Genomic DNA, 22,601 nt, shown 5'->3' with positions numbered 1-22,601 from the left:
TAATTTAACACTGACAACTTTCCTATCTATCTATCTATCTATCTATCTATCTATCTATCTATCTATCTATCTATCTATCTATCTATAATTGCACAAATAAAAATGATTCAAGTTAAAATTAATTTTACTTTCAGTTTATGGGCGAAACAAGAACAGATGTGCAACGCCCTAGCGTGTTTTGTTTAAATACGTATAAAAAGATTCAAACAATCAAACTGTTTGATAAACTTCACATGCCACACACATATACACACACACACGTGTTACAGTTCCATACATATATATATGTTTGTTTGTTTACGTGCGCATTTCTGTGCCTTCGAATTTGCATCTAAAAACACGTGACGTTACATTTCTTTCTGTATAAACTGCATTTGTATGCTAAATATGCCTGAAATAGGAGATTTTTTAAATTATCTTTCAATGTGGGATTTTTATTTTTTTTTTGATTGTTAAAATGTAATGCTCCGTTTTAATGTTTTTGTTTGTACTTTCATTAATGTGAGTTTTTAGCTGTATCTAATAGAAATGTGTTTAATATTGTACACTGGAAAAGAAGTAACAAATTTTGAAAGTATACTTTATGTAGTGATAACATTCAGACCAATCCAGCTCTCTTGACAGTGAAAATCGGAATTATTTACCAAGCAAAATCTTTAAATTTTAAAGTGAATGTGAAATGTAAAATATGGAATTACTTTGAAATGTAATTTTGCAAGTAAATTAACACATACACACACACACACACACACACACACATATATATATATATATATATATATATATATATATATATATATATATATATATATATATATATATATATATATATGATGTACTTTAAATGTTCATTTTCAATACACTTTTTATAGTTACTTTTACGTTATAGCAGTTACGGCAAATTTTCTGTGTGAATTCTTTTATAATAAACTTCGTGGATTTTTGAAAAGTACCTCGCGGAGATATTTGTGTGATATAATGTTTGTATAAACTTCTTGTAAAGAGTACATTTTTTTTATTATTATTATTAAAGCGTGCATTCCAGGGTTTCGGTGTTGTGTGTCCTGTGAGACCAATACTTCAAATGAGATCTCCATTTCCATTTCCATTTGCTAATCAGGCGCTTTTATCCGAAGAGACTTACAAAAGTGGTCAATTAGATGCCCAAAATGATCAACCTATAGGTACAATTTGGCTTGTTTAAATGAAAATGACATAATGAAATTTGGAACGGGACAAGGTTTATTTTTGAATTAAAGCTTTCAATAGCTCGGACACGAAGACATGTATATATAATTTATTTCAATATACATGCGATAAATCCATGCAAGATGTGCACGCACATTAACAATTTACAACATATACTATACAGAGATAATCCTATATCTGGTTCACATTTAACAAAGGGATGAAATATTTTAACTTTAACTAATGTGGAGTCTTCAAAGGAGCAGTGTTTTATGTTTCCATTAAATATGTGCTTCATTTCGTTTCTTTCCTTGCAACTATATATATATATATATATATATATATATATATATATATATATATATATATATATATATATATATATATATATATATATATGAAACTTGAAGCTCTTATCTTATAGTACAGCTGGGTAACATTACTGTGCCCAAAATGAAGAAGAACATAAGAGTACAAATCCCGTTATATGTGCTACTACATTTCAATAACTGAAGACAAGACAGTAAAGGTCAGTCGTCACATACCCTGTGTGAAACACATTTCAGCTATTACACAGTTTACTTTTAAAGTCTGCTTGAAAAGAAGACGGACGGGAAAGTGGCAAATGACAGTTGAGATATCCCAATATGAAAAAGAAAATCCATTTTTAAAGTCCCCAGTGCATCTAAGAACACATGATGTCCATCAAGATTTTTGGAAATGGCCGAGTTCAAACTCACGAAAAGGTCAGATTAGCGGTCAGTTCTCGGATTCTGTTCTCTCGGCTCATCTTCTTGAGCTTCATCCTGCGATTTTGAAACCAAATCTTGACCTGTCTGTCGGTGAGGTTCACGCTTTTGCTGATCTCTAGACGGCGCTCTCGGGTAAGGTACATGTTGAATAAAAACTCTTTTTCCAATTCCAGAGTTTGGTGTTTGGTGTAAGGACATCGTTTTTTCCTACCGCTCTTTGCAGTCAACCAGTTGCTCGTCGGTTCATCGGTTTTACTCTCTATTAAGAAGGGAAAAAAAAGAGAACTTTATTATATTACATTTTAATTGGTTATACTTTAGACTCTTAGATTTTGCTGCAGGAAATTAAAAAATTCAGAAAATATAACTGACATAAACGATGAAAAAGTAAAGGCATAACCTGTGTAAAAGTTGAGGCAGTATTCCGTAAAATTCTCGTGATTTCAAGCTTTGTTACTTTTCAACTGAGCATCTTTGCCCTGACAAAATGGAAACGGCATTGTAACAGCACGAATCGCATCTGTGTGTTGTTTTACTACAGACAACAATTTCACTCTTTAAGAGGCTGATTACTTAAACTTAAGCAAGCCAACAGAATCTAAAAATCATTCTTACCAAACAGATATGACTTAAGACGGACACCTCACAGACACACAGAAAACTAACCGTGTGAAGTTATTTGAATATGTAAGGAAGCCTATGGATAACAACAGTTATTCTGTATTCTGGAAAAAGTAAGTGGACAGGACTGCCTAGTTTTGTTGGCCTGAATGGCCTGCTTACATCCAGAGTCTTATACTATTCAAATATTCAAATATCATTTTATCAAGTCTCTTACAAGAAAGGTACAGACCGGTGCTATTTACGCAATTTTCGTAAAGAAGGAAGTCACCAAAGACTCAATATTACGTATAATTAAAATTTGAACTACAAAACTGAAGAAAACTAAAGAAAAAAAATTCCAAAAATGCTACTAAGTTGTATTTTTCTAGTTTTTTTTTTTTTTTTGTATGTGTGTGTTTTAATCCACACAGATAATCCTATATATCAGGATTTTCATGCAGCAAATACTGGTAATAGGCACTGCCAGAGTATTATTTGTATTTAGCAGCTAGCTTCTTTAAAATAAGATTTAAAATACATGATATTAACCGCTTTTATTAAAAAATACCATCAATTTCAAGACAATATTTACACGTACATGTATATGCATTTGTATATATTTATATTATGTATACGTATTATGTATAATATAAGTAAGTAAGCGGGAGATTGTGAAATTATCTCTCAATCTATGTATCTATCTATCTACGTATACACATCTATACACACAAGCATAGATAGATAGATAGATAGATAGATAGATAGATAGATAGATAGATAGATAGATAGATAGATAGATATAGTAGGTACCGTATTTACACGTATTAGTACCATGGATTAAAATCGTCCAAGTATGCTTTATAATACTTGATATTAATCAATTATGTGATTAGATAGATAGATAGATAGATAGATAGATAGATAGATAGATAGATAGATAGATAGATAGATAGATAGAATTCATAAAATTATAAAGAGAGAGAACAAACAGAATTCAGAATTAAGATGAAATTGTGCTGCACAAATCATTCACTATACTATATATTTTGGACAAGCGAAAAAAAAAAACGCCAATAAACAAATATCATTTAAAAATCTCCTCGCGCTTGTATTTCAGGTAGTAAGATATGTAAGATATGTGAAGCATTCATTAAAGACTACATTTTGCGTGACGGCCGGCTCAGGCTCTTAAAGCAGGTTTTACGAGGTCCGCGCGCTCATATTCCACCGTCAGGCGGTCCTCTCGGTATTTTGCACCTACCTTTCGGGTCCTTGTCTGCTGTTTCGGGGCTCGACGCAGACGCATCAGCAGAGCAGCTCTTGTCTTCTGGTAAACTCGTCTTTAAATCTGGACTTTCTATCGAAGGGGGTGTCTTGGCTAAATCTCTGTGACTTGGATTTTCGTTAATTTTCTTTTCCGCATCAGAGTGAGGAAACAGATGCAATTTGGGATTGATTCGATTCAGCTGCAGAATTGTATTCGAACTCGTTTCGGCCGCGTTAGTGAACTCTTGGTTTTTTCCAGAGGCGTAGGTCTGACTTAGTCTGAAATATCCCGGAACGGGTATTTCGGGATTATCAATAGAACAGGATTCGGGAATCAGATTCGGGTAGGCGGGAATTTCTGAAGCGCTGACCTTTGATCTCTTGTCAGAATACATGCAGCAATTACTTTCTTCTTTAATGTTAGTTGTAAACGTGCATGTGGACATCTGCTGAGCTGCTGGTTGCTCAACTCTAGACGTTCTGGTCGGATCTACCCAAGTGTCTATTTGAGGTATATAAGAATGAACATTAACGCCCATGTTTTGATGGTTAACTTCTCCCCTTTTACCGAGTGACGGTAGAAGTCCACAGGTTTGCATCCCATAAGTTCCCATTTCTGTGCTGGATGGCATGTACATGCTGCTGCTGGAATAAAAGCTGTCACTTCTGCAAGCACTGATTAAAGAATCTACTAAAAAAGTATTAGCAGCGGGTGAGCTGTTGGGAAAAGACATTTTGGAGATGATTTTAAAGAGGAGAAAGATGTCCTTTGTAGGCTGACATATCTAGCATAACAATCCCAGTGTAATGCAGGATACCTCTGCACTGCCACATGACAGCCAAACCAATGAAATTTGAAAATGGCCTTGAGACGCAGCCTCCTTTCGTAACACGTGATCGGGTGCTGCGTGAAATGGCTTTCAAGTAATGGTCAACAGCGACACCTACAACACAGACTTGAAATTGATTTCAGATCAGCGTAATGATGTGCTGTGGAAAAAAAAAAAAGAATAAATGCACCTCTGTTTTTTCATAACACGTGAAACAAGAAGCAATGATGAGCTTTATTTAAGGATCCATGTCCAGTGTAAAAAAAAAATAATAAAGATTAAGAGCACGGGGTATGTTTTACAGTGTGTGTGTGTGTGTGAGTGTTTGAGTGTGTGTGCGGCTGCAGCATATCTTAGTGTGTGTTTCTGGGTTCAATGGAATTTGAAATTCGTAAACAAGAAACCAGTTCGAAGCCTTTTGGGGGAAATATCCGGACCGTTATCCGCAAATAATACGCTCAAATGTCTATTTCAGTGTGTGATCTTCATTCAGACAGAAACTATCTATCTATCTATCTATCTATCTATCTATCTATCTATCTATCTATCTATCTAGGTGTATAGCTATACCGGTCATTTATGGTTTACATAAATGTCTTTCATCAACGTTTAGAAATATTTTAGATTAAATTGAAGTAAACTCAGCCTCGAGTACAATTTGTGTTGAAATTTCCTTTACAGACTCGCTAAAAGTATTTGCTTTTGTCATACTTCGAGTGTGTGTGTGTGTAGGAAAGGTGGTTAAATTTATTAATACGTATTAAGGTGAATCAGCCCGATCAATAAAACTCTCATCTGCATTCCTCAGCTTCCTAGTAATTTTCTCTGTCTTGAATCTTTTCTGAGAGTTACACCTCCAGTTATCTTAGATGTTGAGGGTATTTTATTAAGAAATCAATGTTGACTTTGTAAAGGATAAGATTAATAGTTACATTCTCGCATAATGGTATTCGCTATATGAGTTATTGGAAATTATATTATCGATTTTCAAATGTGTAGACTTAAAAGGCCATTTTGTTTTAACACAAAAAACGAAATTATAAAAGCAATTTCTGGTACGCAAATTTACTTTTAATTGTTCAGTCTGTAATAGTTAATGATTGCTTCGTTTTAAGTCTGACGATACATATTTTGAATTTACAATACAAAAGGCAGATCCTCTATTTAGGAAATGTTTTTTGTAATAAGGATATAAGTTCAAAATACTCGTTAAGGATAAATTATTTAATTATAATATTATTTACATATACAAAAGTCCACCTTAAAAATAAAACATTGTATAAAAAGAACTGAAAATAAAAAAGACGCTTTTGCGGAAAAGTAAAATCATGTTGCAGTTATTTAATGAAAACAAATCGCAGGCTGGCGTGTTTTTCCAGCTCCATCTGAAGCCTTCACCTAGCAAAATCATCATCGTGAAAATAAATCTGAGAGTGTTAAATTAGCAACGAAAGGTGTGTGCATTGAGAACTGTTGTCATGTATACACTCTGAAGTGTTCATTATATGCTGGTGATGTTACTGTAAATTCCTTACTAGAGATAAATTACAAATCCACCCGTAAACAACGCGCCATTGGAGCCATCGACACAAAAAAAATAAAGAAATTCATTCATTAAAAATAAAAATCGATGTTTATTTTTACTGGAAATATTTTACGTTTGAATACGTGAAATCAGTCTTCTAGTGATAAAAAAAGAAAAGAAAAGAAATAAATATTAGTCTTCTGCATGTCTTACTTATTTCTATTTGGTTAAAATGCCCTACGCGCAATGTATTGAGTCATTATCGATGAACAACATCTTGCGTACTGATCTCTATGGATTAAATACAACTGCAGTTTCACAGTATATATTTTATACTTTCTCTTGAAAAGATCCGTAAACTGAGAAAAAACATAGCAATTTCCTCTTACCGCTGAAAGCTTGACGCACTTTCAGAAAAAAAAAATAATAATAATAATAATTAAATAAAGAGTGAGGCAATTTCAGTTCCGTGGCTCCTGTTTAGGCCCTTTGAATTTCGAAGAATATTATTATTATTATTATTATTATTTTGTTGTTGTTGTTGTTGTTGTTGTTATTGTTGTTGCTGTTTGTGTTGCCCATACGTAACGAGAACTGATTATAATTATTTATCATAAAAGTATGAATCATGATTTCTATTGACTCGAAAATAATTTGGGAATAGATAGATAGATAGATAGATAGATAGATAGATAGATAGATAGATAGATAGATAGATAGATAGATAGATAGATAGATCTCAATTTTGGGAATCATTACATAATGTTTTCTTATAAGACTCGCTCTAACAGAAACAAATTAGTTATACATGCTAATTCCACTAAAAACTTTCTTCTTTTTTCTATTTCAAATCTACTGCTCTACTGGATCACTAATTAATATTTTCTTTTTAAACTTAAACTAACGTGTATAGTTTATTGTTTAGAATGTAATAAAAACGTTCTTCTGGTTTATAGTTCAAGACTGTTGTCTGTCAAAAGAAATTTAGACGTTTCATCTATCTATCTATCTATCTATCTATCTATCTATCTATCTATCTATCTATCTATAGTCCTTTCATTATCTATCTATCTATCTATCTATCTATCTATCTATCTATAGTCCTTTCATTATCTATCTATCTATCTATCTATCTATCTATCTATCTATCTATCTATCTATCTTTTTGTCTGTCTGTCTGCTTATCTTCTATATAACAGAGTAAATAAATATCCCGGGTGAAAGATGCAAATCGTATGTGTTATCAGTAGACTTCCACTTCATTTTTAGGCATTGGAATAAAATTTATATAGTTGCTGTAATTTTATACAGATATATACATAGATATAGATATAGAAATAAACTGACAGAAACAGAGGAAATGTATGCTTTTGCTGTATAATTTACTTAACGCCGAAATTGCGAGAAGATGTTTTTAATGGAAAATCAAAACTAAATATAAAAAACTCCAAAAGGCAGTCCATTGCGTTGCTGCTTTTCCGTGACAGTGTCACAGATGCATACAGATGTTCCGTTTATATATATTTCATATATATTTGTAATGCACTTAGTATTTTTTTTAGAAAACACAAAACATACGTTACAATGTTTCAGCGAAATATAATTTGCATTTGTACAGGGAAAAATACAACATTTTGTAAGACTTTCAGAAACCTTTATAATTCAATGAGAGAACTTTACACATAATTAAAGACAGCGAGCGTTTCAAGTTCCTCCATTTAATCTTCCTTCCTATTCTTTTGAAGGAAGATGTCCAGTATTTAACATCAAAACTTTGTACAACATACTAGAAACTGGGCCAATGCTATTAAACTGAAACGGCTCAGTTAAGTTATTTATTTATCAATTCAAAATCGAAATGTCTCTGAATTTATAATGCTGTATGTTTTGCACATTCAATACAATAATACATATGTTTATATATTTCATTTTTCATTTTTAAAACCATTACTCGCATTTACTGCTTTTGGAATTTTGTTCAGAAAATAGCGAACGATGTTACTTATGGCTGTTTTGGTTAATTATAGATATTTAAATATACACATTTCTATTGAAGAAGCTCGTTTTATAGCCATAGATGCGTTTATTTGTGAAATCATTCCCGTACTAATAGTTTCATTCCGGCGAATGGATTTTCATCAAGGATGCAGCACCATCCACAAATTTAAACATTCCAGTCCCTACAACTGAACGTGTAATTTCAGCCTTTTTCGGTAACAAGTGCCACCATGTGGCGATTAAAAATATTGCATTCGTGGATCCCAGCCAACAAAGCATATATTAAAGAAATGCGTAAAACATTAATATTCATCTCTCTCTATTCAACTTTCAAATGATTTTGTTTTGTCGACACTTAATGAAATTTAATGAGACGACATTTCACCTTTCTGAAAGAATGCATAACTGTAAAGAAGAAAATTAGCATTGTGACATTAGAACTGTTAAAAGAAAGATAATTTCTTTTAGTATAGCGACAAAGTTTCTAGTGCCTTTTTAAAAGAAATGCATTTCTAAAATTACGAAAAGAATATTCAGGTTTAAATGTACCTTAATTGGTCTGTTTGTGCCTTTTTCTCCATTATGTATGTATTTATTTGTTTATTTGCAACTACGTTACCTTCTTATTAGTATTTATTTATGTATTATTACGTTCTTCTTCTTCTTGTTTATCTTTGAAATTATATGATTGTTTCAGGAAGCCCTTTATGTATCAAATAACATCCTTCAAACTGTTTGTATTTAATACAGTGAAACTGGTCTTTATAAAGCCGCGATAGAAAAAAAAAATCAGTTTCTGGTTTGTATGCACGGCCTGCGAGGATATAATTATGAGGTACTATAAACAATTGTACTTTTATTCCGCAACTTTATTCCCTACCAAGATGGACTGAAGCTGCAATTAAGGATATGTTTACAACTAAAACCACATGATAATTTAAAATAGGTATAATTATGTGCCAGAAACATTTAAAAGAGATAAAGTGTCAAATTTAGGAGCCATTTACCCGCTCTCACCTCTAACGCAGCAGCAGAGCGTACACAATTTGGAGCAGGTCACCTCACGAAGCGAACAGCCACGAGGCGCCAAGTTGTACACAAAGGTTAAAGGGGATGACCTTGACGTTACGAAAGTTCAAAGACAAAGTAAAAAACATTTTGAAACATTAGCTGGTTAATAATAATCCGGATAGCGGTGACGGTACAAACATATTTACGACATTTACTGTAAGTCCGTCAGGAAAATATTAGTAACCGTTATTTTCCCTTATTTTGTTTACGTTAGAATTAATGGTGAACATATACCAGATAGATAGATAGATAGATAGATAGATAGATAGATAGATAGATAGATAGATAGATAGATAGATAGATAGATAGATAGATAGATAGATAGAATTGTTAAATTAAACAAAGAAGTAAATTACTGCCCTAAACCGTGACAATTTCAGTCGTAATAGCATGATAAACTTTGTAATTGCAAACATTTAATCTATTTTGTTTGTTTATTTGTTATTCAACTGTTGATGTGTGTTTTAAAAGAAAGAAAGAAAGAAAGAAAGAAAGAAAGAAAGAAAGATTCAAGCTACTCGTAGCTAGATAGGTCCATAGTGTGTAAGGCTCTATACAGACAGTACCGTATTTACACATATTAGGGCCATGGAAAAAATCGTCCAAGTATATGCTTTATAATTACTTGATATTAATCAATGGCGCGATTAGATAGATAGATAGATAGATAGATAGATAGATAGATAGATAGATAGATAGATAGATAGATAGATAGAAAGGCACTATATAATAGATAGATAGATAGATAATCATTAATTTATTTAGCCATGTGCTTTTTATGCTAACACGGTTTTACACATGTTTAAAGATGTTTTGCGCTAAACTCGGTGCGAAAAAATGCACACTCAAAAGACGCTGCTGCCTATTTAAATGTTATTTTAATATACTGCATAAGTTCACATGCTTCCATGATATAAAATTTAATAGACAGAGTTAAAAGAATACATTATGAGACATCTTTTTTGTCTGTGAAATAAGACAGCGTAAGTAAATGTAAATAAATATAGCTGAACTGACATATCAGTGTTCTGGATGTAAAATACACATTGAGAACCAAAAAAATACTAATTTATTTCAAATGATAACATTCTATAAGTTCAAAAGAGTTCCGATATAGCAGGTTTAAAGAACAAGTGAGCTTTCTTCTGAGTAATTCTGAAGAATTTTCCTTTGAATTTTCGTTTATTTTATTTTATTTTATGTTTTGAGGTAATAGGGTTGAACAAATAATGTCACAAGCTACTTTGTTGCATAGATGGTGATTTTTGTTTTTCTTCAAATAGTGAGTTTCACTTATAGTCACTCAGAAACTGACACCGCAGGAGTAAAGAACTGTAATTGAATCCATCCGATTTATCCTTTTTTTGGGTGAAACGTGTGCCTCCGTCTCCCCTCACTCGTTAGAATAAAGGATTCCCTGTGAAATATTGCAGTCGATCTCTGTTCATTTTCTTTTCTTTCATTCTTCTATTCTGAAACCAGATTTTCACTTGCCGGTCGGTGAGATTTAGCATTCTGGACAGTTGCACTCTTTTTTCCTTGTTAATGTAAACATTGAAGAAAAATTCCCGTTCAAGTTCTCTGATCTGGTATTTCGTGTAGGGGCATCTCTTTTTTCTTGACCTTGAAGAAGCTAGAAGCAGAGCAAAATAATTGTAAGCACGATGTTAGACCAGACAGAAAAAAATAAAAAACACAGCAAAATATGTTCACACCAAGATGAGCATCGCTAATTTCTGTTTATTATAAAGTACACATGACACTTTATATCTATCTAATATATAGTGCCTTTCTATCTATCTATCTATCTATCCGTACAGAACCAATTCATTCACCTCTAGTATTATTTTACAAGCTCACTTTTTGTTTTTGTAATGTTTCCGATATCCTTCTGTATCTTATTATTGACTTTTCAACTCTCGTATTTATATATTTTTATTAGTGTTCACCTATTTTGTGTGTCTGTGTATGTGTGTGTGTGTGAGAGAGAGAGAGAGAGAGAGAGTGTATGTGTATATGTATAAAATGAGCATTTTATTATTTGTTCTTACAGTGGCTTTATGAAAATATATATTTAAATGAAATATTTAACAATATCATTTCAGTTAAACTGCAGTAATAAGGACATGTGTAGCAATTAAAGGACAGTTCAGTAATAAGTCGTGTGTGTGTTGGTGTGAATGTGTGCATATTTTTGATTGTGATCTTAAAATTAACCTTTACTTTTCGAGTTGTCAAAATGTGTGACAATACATTTTTTTAACTCTATCTATCTATCTATCTATCTATCTATCTATCTATATATATATATATATATATATATATATATATATATATATATATATATATACATACATACATACATACATACATACATACATACATACATACGTACGTATAGATGTATATTCTTGCATGTGCTTCCAGGTATTTAATATTAGAAAATATTTCATTGGACGTATTGCTTACGATCGACCTTACATATCAGCATACAAGCATTGCTGCAAATATTCCGAGCTGATCAATAAGATAATTTTCAAAATATGTATCTACACATATCCGTGTTGATAGATGGATAGATAGATAGATAGATAGATAGATAGATAGATATGTATTGCTTGAAATTGTATATGTTAGAGCAAAATAAATGTAAATAACCTCTTTCTCAGGGGTGGAGGTTGATTTGTATTCAATCCTATTTTTATAAAATTGATCTAATTGTATTGAATGTTGTGTGATTTCAATAAAATTAAAAAATAAATAAATGTAAATAATTGGACCTGATCGATAAGATAATTATGAAATTATCTATCTACTAGTGAAACACGCAGACCCACGGTCCCATTTTATTGCCTTTTTTTTTTGCAGAGCATATCATGTCATAAACTTTCGATTAACACCGAGATCAAGTATGTGTGTGTATTTGTGAGTGCATGTTTGTGTGTGTAGGTAGACAGATTGATATATTCAAAAAATGATTGTATATGTCGCTTGTGATTTTCAATGCTAGCACACAAGAAATGCTTTCAATAATCTGGTCTGTGAATGGTGAAATTATTACATGAAATTATTTGCGCTCAAAACAGGTACAGGGCATGTTAAGTGATTTATAATGCCCTAGAAATATTCCGTAAGCCCACCTAAACTGTTTTCTCATCGTAAATAGTTTTACAACAGCAAAGCAAATCTTACAGGGTATATAAAAATCATTTGCATGCTTATAAAGTTTCACATAAAATCCGAGCGACAAAGTGCCGGACTTGTCCTCTAACCTTTCTCAATTTCAGATATACCTACTTGCTCCGCTGCCCTTCTCCTCCGCACAGTTCGATGAAAAGGACTCTTCGTCAGCGTTCTCCACGGTGCTTTGTTTGTCTTCCTCCGTGGATTCTTTCACACAGACTGCGTCCCCGTGAAAATCGCCAGCGGCTTTTTCTCTCGAGTGTTCAGCATTTGACTTCTCCGGCTGGTTGCTTGCAGCCTCGAAAAAGGGATCGAAACACTGAGGAAGAACACCATTTCTACCAACGTTGGAGGAAAAATTGCAAGATGTGTTGACGCTTCCGTGGTGATTATAGACGGGATCGTTTTTGAAGATCATTTCCGTTCTGCTTGTCGACTGCATTAAATCTCTGTGCATAACGTCGTCAGACGAGTAGTATGAAGCATAATTACCTCGGTAGTGCCATTTACTTGGGTGTTCAAGTCCGTAGTCCCTAAACGCAACTTCGCGGAAAGGCTGCATCTGCGTGATGTTGGTGGAATAAGGAAAGTTAATTTGACAAGAAGTAGTCTGTGGTAAAAAAGATGACATGGTGGAAAAATCCGGCGGAGACACGTAGTAGGTGCAGCTCGGCAGATACATATTTGAAGAACAGTTATTGCGATCGTCAAACTCCGTCATGTCTTCTTTTGTGTTTCTGAGAGGGAACAGGCAGGGCTGTGCGCTAAACTTTGTCCATCTATTACTCCGGGATCCGTAAAGGGGGGAAAAAATCGGAAACGTAAGCTGACGCGCAATTCATCTTGATCGATTCTTGAGGTAATAGTGTCATGTGATCACTGTTGCAAATTACCATATATCAATATCAGTCATTTTGAACCATCTTTAAACGCGCGTGTAGGTGATACTATTGGAGAAAAGCTATTGGCTGCCGAGCAATACCGGAAATCCAGTCTAAATATCTGGTATTTTCACAGTCTGCGTTAAACAAACACTGGCAAAGCACACTGACTCAGACCAAGCGAGGCCAAGCTAACACATCCTGCACCATTTTCTGTTCTGTGCTAAAATATCTTACCCGGAGTCGCCGTACACGCAAAAACTAATCCCATCACTAGTAACCATTTGGAGAACCATTTAGAGACGCTGATTCCCCAGTCTGCTGGCCCTTTTTTTTCCGCGTGTTTGCTTGTTGGCGTCATTTGGGTTTCAGATTTAGATTGGACTAAAAAAAAAAAAAAAGCGGAGGACGTTGAAATTTAAATATGCAAGTAGGAACGCTTTGTTTCGCCAGTAAACGCTAGCTCAGTTGAGGAAAAAATGTGCACCATGTATGCTAACAGAGCAATGGCAAAAAAAAAAAAAAATCACATCCAAGGAAAAAATAAAACCTCGTTATCTGTAGTTTTAAGTGTTAATTTAGAATAAAATACAGTACAAAAACAAAAGCCAAAATGACCCATATATATATATATATGACCTATATATATTTATATATATATAAATTTCCATATCATTGATGATTTCTAAATCGTTATTTACTGACACATTTCATATCACAGTATTTTGATTTGAGCCAAAAACAACTCGCCTTGTTTATCTATGAACAACAACATTAATTTCTATAGCAAAAACAGAGTGTAGCGCAATGTGTTTAACAAAAAAAAAAGAAAGAAAAGGAAAAACAGAAAAATATCATTTAAAAAAATGTCTAGAATGAATGAATGACACATGCAGTAAGCTACAGTCATGTGTAATAAACAATATCATTTGCAAATTATAACGGTAAAGAACAATGTGGGTAATTAGATAGAAACTGAAAATAACGTGATGCGATTTATTACACTCTTCTTTGTTTTATTCCACAAAGTGTTAAGCCTGTAAGCTTTTTAATGATCTATAGTCGTTCATCATACGTAAACATTAACAATAAGAAACAGAAATAGAAAAAAGTATTATTATTACACTGAAAATAGATACACATGTAAAAAATTATAATATATGGTATAGATGCATAAATATGTAACGGACTTTATTGTCGATAGATAGATAGATAGATAGATAGATAGATAGATAGATAGAAAATTAATTTTAAACAATTATTTGAGAAATAATTCAATTGCAGTCATATTAACAGAAAACAGTCTATATTAAATGAAGACTTAGATTTAGATTTTTCATTCACATTTTATGAAATAGTATTACTTTTTGTTGTACGTAAAACGTAAAAATGTTTATAATAGATAGATAGATAGATAGATAGATAGATAGATAGATAGATAGATAGATAGATATGAAAGGAACAACAGATAGATAGATAGATAGATAGATAGATAGATAGATAGATAGATAGATAGATAGATAGATAGATAGATAGATAGATAGATAGATAGATAGATAGATAGATCACATTTTAATTTATCTTAAGAACACTGCTTAATGAAATAGCCCTGCTAAGACTCGAAAAATGAAATAACATTTTGTTTCAAAGTTCGACTGTTCTCTTAAAATAGTTGTATATATATATATATATATATATATATATATATATATATATATATATATATATATATATATATATCAATGCAATTAAACAAACAATTCACATTTATTCATGACAGATTCAAACAACGAATTAAAACTTTCTCAGTTATAAAATGATGAAATGCGTACTTTACCAAAGTCATCCTTATTTGACGAAGTTGAATATATTATTATTAGCTCCATTGCTACAAATCTGGCAAAGACACGAAGGTTAAAAAGTACAAAGAGAGACGCTAAACACCTTCTTTGAGACTTTATACCAAAGGCCCATTCCGAGGTTCAATCGCTATCTTCACACTGCCAAGTACAAAGCAACTTCCATGGCTTTGAACGTCTGTGCTTTTCAGACGATGCACCGTCGGCCAGTCACAGATATCCGTCACTAGACAATTTGTTTTATTGCACACAGACCAAAGGAAGAGCTTGCGTATTTATTGTTTTCCTGACAGAATGAACACCGCAGATTCTCAGCTTTACAGACAGTTAAACACAAAGTCTTTAGAGTGGAAAAATATTTTGAGAGTTAAGAGTGCTTTTTTACCTGTTCAGTGTACGACTTACGTAAAGCACACTTTCAGAAAAATCCCGGGCTTCTTTATTAAGTAACTGCAAAAGAGTCGTACTTTTATAAGATACTTTTCTCCTAAAAGCAATTAGAGAAAAGCGTACATTTATAGTGGCATCTCCAGTTGTTAACGTGCTGAATTTGAATGTCCTGTCTGTAAACAAAAATATTTGAACATATATATGCAACGTTATAACTAAAAGAACAGTTCTGTGCAAAATGGGATTCAAATATTTTGATAGATAGATAGATAGATAGATAGATAGATAGATAGATAGATAGATAGATAGATAGATAGATAGATAGATAGATATTAAGCAATCGTCTTCTGAACACTAATGGTGTGTTTCATTAAAAATAAAAATGCATTCTATAGATGAAAACGATAGTGTAATGGAAACTCTTTATTGATTTATTTTAAATAATAATAAAATGATTAAATTTGAACGTGTATTTCTGCCTCCATCACACATATCATTTTCTAATTTAATGTAAATCCTATAGTTTTTCATTATTCGAAAGAAAGCAACTAAAACTTTGCGTGGATGTATATTATGAGCGTTTTATTATTTACTAAAACGCGCTCCTCGGCATTTTCAGCACTCCACCATTTATTCAAGATAATGATCCATGCAGAAGAAAGCTAGTCGTTTTATATTCGATTAAGAAAAAAAAAATTAAGAAAAAAAGAAGCAAAGCAAAGGAAAAAAATCCCCCCCACATAGATTTCTAGAACTTAATGTAAATTCTACAAGGACACTAACTTGACCTTAACTTTGGTACTTGGCTGAGAACGTTACCACGAAATTGATAGCTGCTGTAAACAAACCCAGTCTGTGCAATCGCCCTGGTCTAATTAACGGGTTTTTGTTTTTTTTTTTCACTGCAAACTTATTTGAAAACATTAATGCTAACAGACTGGTCGTGATCTGATTTTTCTTACAGTACCTGTAACGATTTATTATTTTTAAACATGTCTTCTTTTTAATGCATCGTTTACAGAATAGTTTATATTGGAAAATGACTTTAACGCACAAAGAAAAACAAACTGCAAATATTTCCAGGATTCCTTGGGATATGTGAAGAATGAATCTTTTCCATTGCTCAATTTGCATTTTTTTTTCTTTTGATACCTTAAGTGCATATAAAGCCATGCTGAACAATTTCTGTCTGCGGACACATAAGCACGTGTTATGCGGTGTCTGATTTCCTACTTGTGATTTCCGCTTTTTCAGTGGTGGTTTTCAAACGTGCAACACAGACACGACCTGAAGGATACCGCGTTTTTATTTTCAAATTATTTGTAGTTCAACTGCTCAAATATACTACGGGAAATAACGTTACGGAAGAATTGTTAACATGATAGATAGATAGATAGATAGATAGATAGATAGATACTATAAAAGTGCAGTAAATGTAAATTATATAAGGTATATTGTGCAATAGATGGAAATGCACTACAAAAATCCACAGACAATTGAACCACAGTGTAACAGATCAATTATACAATATATACACCAGATAGACAGACGTACAGACACACTGACAGATACCTACATTTTTTTTTTAAATATTGGTTTAATATTTTCAAAATTTTTTTTTGCTCGATTGAAGATTTCATAGTACACATCTAAAGCGAGACATAAGGCAGTACGTACCAAAATTCATTAAAACTCGAATATGGAATTTAGTCACATAAACAGCATAAGGCGACGAATAATAATAATAATAATAATAATAATAATAATAATAATAATAATAATAATAATAAGAAGAAGAAGAAGAAGAAGAAGAAGAAGAAGAAGAAGAAAATAGAACACACATAAATACATCTATTTATTAATTTAAAAACATTGCCTTTAACGTCACAGAATTTACCGTATACTTGATCATCTGCTCAGTTTCTTTTGGATTGGTGTGTCTATCCGTTTCTCAAACTCAGAAACCTTTAGCTTTAAGCCTTAAAGCTTAAAGAACTATTACAACATTTTAGCAACAAATAAGCTATTTTAATGTGTGACTTTTTTCTCCCACATGTGTCGAATTTTAGAAATATGTTGTTTTTGCTGTTCAATGAATACAGCACTCTTATTTATATCCTTGTGTGAGATCGTTTGCACACCCGTATAAACACCTATCCATGAATACTGTGTTGGCTTGTTTTCAACATAATCGTAGCTTCTTCATTTCAACTGTTAGTCCATTTTTGCATCAAATGTCGTTTTTTTTTTTTTTTCATTATTTATATTAGCATCGCTTAAGAAATGGTAAAACAGTGTGCTACATAAAAAGCCTACAGTAGTGTAAAAGTCGAATTCCCCTTTTTCTGTTACGTACTTCCTATACGTGAAAGTCTTCCTTTAGAATTCTACACAAAGGCGAACCACAACAGCAAACGCTCTTTACACAAATAAAAACACAAATCCGGAAAATGGATCTCTAGTATACTGTTACCGAACTTTCTGTGCATTAATATAAATGTTTTCGTCAATTCGCTGTGAATTTCTATAATCAATAACATTGTTTTCTTTATCTATTACATTTTCAATCAGCTAAACATGAAACATGGACTTATATTTTCCTCAGTTATGTCCGCACAGTTTTCAAAACTGCTTTAACTATAAAGTAGTTTAACTTTCAGGCCTTCAAATAAATGCAGTATGCACGGTGTATTCTACAGAAGCATCTTTACAGTCACTCCGTTTGCTTCTACTAAATTAATAAGTGAGTTGTTGAAAATCACAAGTGCTGAATTAACACTTCAAAGTGCATATATGGAAACTTTTTTAAAACCGTAACACTATAAACATTCATTTAACACTGTGATTCTGCATTTTTTTATTGTTTCACCCTTTCAGCACGGTCCTCGATATCTGTATTTGCCAATCTTGTAATTAACTTTCTAATCACTTTTTTTGTCTACAATTTTTTTTTTTTTTCCCGATCTAGTTATTTAATCATCTATCTATTGTTTCACTCATTTAATTATTTTTGATCGAATCAATTATATAATGTCTTTCACATCTATCTATCTATCTATCTATCTATCTATCTATCATATAGTGCCTTTAATATCTATCTATCTATCTATCTATTATATAGTGCCTTTCATATCTATTATCTATCTATATTGATAAACACATTTTACCAAGATAGCAAAGTGTATGCTTGGAAGAGAAGGAGTGATGAACAACTAACTAACATGTAAAAAGCGCAGTCCATCGTTAGTTAACTTGAACTTGACAGCAAATACGCCAGTCAGAGATAACGATTCAGTAGACGAAGGTGTTGTAAGCATATGTGTCAAAATTTAAGGTTTAGTTTTGGTAGTCGGCCTTCATACATTCAAGTAAGTAAATTGAACAAGTTTCTTTCTTTCTTTTGAAGCTGTTCTGATGTCACAATGCCGCAGCATTAATCATTAAAGTTATCCGTTTTTTTTAAGTAATCTGAATATATGAATAAATATTATTTTTGTTGAATACCAGCAATCAGATAACCATTCTAAAAAAGAAGACATGGGTATGCAAATATACTAATACATAAAAACACATATGTGTATTTGCGTTGTTCGCGATACAAATGAAATATCAGTAATTCAAGAGGTTAAGAGGCAAATGAAGAAGCATTTCTCTCTTATATATGCACACCTATCTGTCACATTCATGATGAAATCCAACATCACTACAGAGGTTTTAATACATGTTTTTATTGTTATGGTTGAATTAAAAAAGACACCTAAAGGAATAAGAAGATAGAGTACATAATTATATAGAAAGAAAAAAAAACATTTTCATTCTATAGCAGCACGAGAATGCTTTTCTGTCCAAGTCAAAAATATTTACATACAGACTGCATGCTTGATTAAATAATACAATGCATTCGTCGCTTACACCATCGATATTTTTATACACTTCATATTTTTGCAGGCTGTGCTTATATACCGATAATGTCAATCGTCTTCAATTTTTCATTTTCCATCTTACACGTCTTTGCGTTCTTTTCCAGAACTGCGTAGCTTCAATATATCGAAAGTGCATGTTCCCGCATAATTAAACGTTTCTTTTTCATCCTTCGGTTTTGAAACCAAATTTTAACTTGTTGGTCGCTTAAATATAGCCTATCTGAGAGTTCCTTTCTTTTCTGCCTGTTAATGAATTCATTCATGAGGAACTCATTCTCAAGTTCAGCAATCTGATGTTTGGAGTAAGGTTTTCTCTTCTTTCTTGACCTTACTTGGGTCGGACACCATGGCAAGCCTAAAGAAAAATAAAATTAAATCCACGATTATATACATTCTCTTTATAGGTTATCTGCAAAACAAGACAGACAGACAGATAGATAGATAGATAGATAGATAGATAGATAGATAGATAGATAGATAGATAGATAGATAGATAGATAGATAGATAGATAGATAGATAGATAGATATGAAAGGCACTATATGATAGATAGATAGATAGATAGATAGATAGATAGATAGATAGATAGATAGATAGATAGATAGATAGATAGATAGATAGATAGATAGATAGATAGATTTAGTAAATGTTGCTCTTTTATACAAATATGACATCTTTAAAGGTAAAGGTTAACTTAGAGATAGAGTTCATTTTTAAAGAATCACCATATTCACCATCAAAAATATGCAAACACGCAAACGCACACACACCCAAACTCATGCACTACGTAGTACAGTTTCATAGTACATTGGAGTTTATAAACACACGAACATTCTTGCCGAACACTGTAAGCTGTCCTACCCTCTGACAAGGATGCCCTGCTGCAAGGCGGACTGGATCGTGACTGCATTGTCATATTCAAGCTCATTGATTGCTTGCCAGCTTCGGCTGTGCTTTGGTTTGCGGTTTGTACCTCGCGATGAGATGATGTAGCATGCAGACAGTTATCCATATTACAGAAATCATACTTTGCGGAAGAAGCGCTGCTAGGAGATGCATTTTCTTGGTGACTTGAAAACGACGTCTCTCTTTCCGTTGATTTAAGGCTGCCTGTTTCCTGGAAGTAGTACTTACTGGGTTCGTCCAATTGCCCTTTGCCGGTGTTATTATTGGTGAGTGGCACTGAGCTCACCAACAGTCCTTGTGAGTAAGCCGCCACTGATCTACTAGTAGAGGATGTGCACGAACTAGCGGAACTCCATGGAAGAGGATACACATCTCTGCGAGTACAAGGAATCTGTGGAATTCCTGAAAGATGGGCCCCATTTCCACGAATGCCAGGGAAATAGAAAGAATCAGATGACTGGAAATTCAACAGCGAGCCCACATAACTAGGACTAAGGATGTTTCGCTCACACATTTCCGAGGAACAGCTGAGCAGCTTCTTGTTGCCCTTTTAGCGGTTACTCAGGAGTTGGAAGATTGCAGCTGGCGATTGGCTAAGGATCCTACACGTGATATGCAAAGCTGTAGAAAAATTACTCCACCTATGTTTACGCTTTACGCTTAAGAGTTTTCTTAACATTCAAGCTCCAAAATTATGAAAATAAAAGATTTATTGAAAATATTAAACCAAGATTTTTTTTTTTAATTTAGGTATGTGTCAGTCTGTCCGTACGTATCTGGTGTATATATTGTATAATTTATCTGTTACAGTGTGGTTCAATTATCTGTGCATTTTTGTAATGCATTTCCATCTATTGCACAATTTACCTTATATAATTTACATTTACAGTACTTTTATAGTATCTATCTATCTATCTATCTATCTATCTATCTATCTATCTATCTATCTATCTATCTATCTATCTATATTGGTTCTTTAATGGTACTTTAGGATTACTGGGTTGTATGGTTCCTCTTGGAACCTTTGCTTGACATATCACCGTTTCTTTCTGGGAACGGTTCTTTGCATATGAAGTTGGTACTTCATGCTTTATGCGTTATATGTAGAGAAAAGCCAAGCAAAATGACCCCGTTTATTGGCTAACTAAAAAGATTACAATATGCAAGCTTTCGAAGCAACTCAGGCCCCTTCTTCAGGCGAGATGTAATACAGAAACTGGAGCTCCCTGTGTTTATATACACACACTAGGACAAGAATCTTTTTAGTTAGCCAATTAAAGGTTTGCTTGGCTTTTCTCTACATTCATAATGGCTAACAGGGTACAACACCCTATAGTACTACAGCGTTATATATATACATATTTAATATTTGGTAGGCCGTCTAGCAGGACACTAAAAGATCAAGAAATCCTGGACTTAGCCTGTAGTATTGAATTCAGCAAGAGTCTTTTAAAATCAGAAACTTGTTGGTATTTCACGAATCTGGTATCATCTCTTCGCGGTCATTTACTGTTCTATTACGGATCTAAATAAATAAAGGGCCTTTCTGGAATCTTCATGTGGATGAGTCTTTTGGGAGATAATAATGGTTCCTCTATGCCATAGCTCTGGAGAGCCATTCTAGCACCTTTCCTTTTAAGATTCTATCTATCTATCTATCTATCTATCTATCTATCATCCAATTAAAAACTCGTAGCGAATTAAATTTTATTCCGTTTTTTTTTTTCTGATGCAAATCATAAACATTAAACGTATCTTAAAAAATACAATGTTTAACTATTCAAGTGCGTCTCTGGTGTATACAAAAGTTTAATTCTAAAACGAACGTCGTTCGTCACAAATTTCTCGAGTAACTGTGTTTTATTTAAATTTTAGATCATCCAACATTGTTACCAACACACAGAAATAATAAAAAATAAATTCCCAAAACAGTTTTCTTTTATATATTGAATGCTTTGTTGAAGAAATAAAATGATCGACAGACAAGACAAGACAAGACTGGAGTGTGGGAATATGTTGGAGTGATGGTTGTATTCATGGTTGCTGTATATATTGCGCGTGATTTTTCAGATATATCCTCACATTGATCCTAACTTATAAAACATAGAAATTGTAAATATGAGTGGTTATAATCACGTTCTTGAATCATGCCATATAGTCTTAAAAATAAAGGTGGCAAAGCTGTTCTTCATAGCGATGGCACAGGTATCCATTTTGGGTTCCTTAA

The 22,601-nt window shown here is 32.8% G+C and overlaps 3 protein-coding genes across 4 annotated transcripts; all 3 read right to left on the bottom strand.

Annotated features, from left to right (window-relative positions):
• Positions 1-1,582: 1,582 nt before the first annotated feature.
• hoxd10a (homeobox D10a) lies at positions 1,583-4,637 on the bottom strand. The gene is made up of 2 exons (XM_039757692.1): positions 3,805-4,637; positions 1,583-2,199 (listed from the first exon to the last, which is right to left on the bottom strand). The coding sequence occupies exons 1-2, from the start codon at positions 4,541-4,543 to the stop codon at positions 1,925-1,927; spliced, it is 1,014 nt and encodes a 337-aa protein (XP_039613626.1). The 5' UTR covers positions 4,544-4,637; the 3' UTR covers positions 1,583-1,924.
• Positions 4,638-10,092: 5,455 nt separating this feature from the next.
• On the bottom strand, positions 10,093-13,677 carry hoxd11a (homeobox D11a). Its single transcript, XM_039757693.1, has 2 exons — positions 12,531-13,677; positions 10,093-10,866 (listed from the first exon to the last, which is right to left on the bottom strand). Exons 1-2 carry the CDS (start codon positions 13,135-13,137, stop codon positions 10,634-10,636), a joined length of 840 nt encoding a protein of 279 aa, XP_039613627.1. The 5' UTR covers positions 13,138-13,677; the 3' UTR covers positions 10,093-10,633.
• A 5,868-nt stretch (positions 13,678-19,545) lies between these two features.
• hoxd12a (homeobox D12a) lies at positions 19,546-21,062 on the bottom strand. 2 transcript variants are annotated; one of them, XM_039757695.1, is made up of 2 exons: positions 20,300-21,062; positions 19,546-19,824 (listed from the first exon to the last, which is right to left on the bottom strand). In XM_039757695.1, exons 1-2 carry the CDS (start codon positions 20,886-20,888, stop codon positions 19,586-19,588), a joined length of 828 nt encoding a protein of 275 aa, XP_039613629.1. In that variant the 5' UTR covers positions 20,889-21,062; the 3' UTR covers positions 19,546-19,585. The 2 variants fall into 2 exon arrangements, with proteins under 2 accessions (XP_039613629.1, XP_039613631.1); XM_039757697.1 differs by having other exon boundaries at positions 20,330-21,059.
• Between the last annotated feature and the right edge of the window lie 1,539 nt (positions 21,063-22,601).

This window comes from Polypterus senegalus, chromosome 6 (genome assembly GCF_016835505.1).
Source record: "Polypterus senegalus isolate Bchr_013 chromosome 6, ASM1683550v1, whole genome shotgun sequence".
Taxonomy (NCBI): Eukaryota; Metazoa; Chordata; class Cladistia; order Polypteriformes; family Polypteridae; genus Polypterus; species Polypterus senegalus.
This window is presented reverse-complemented; position numbering and strand designations above follow the sequence as displayed.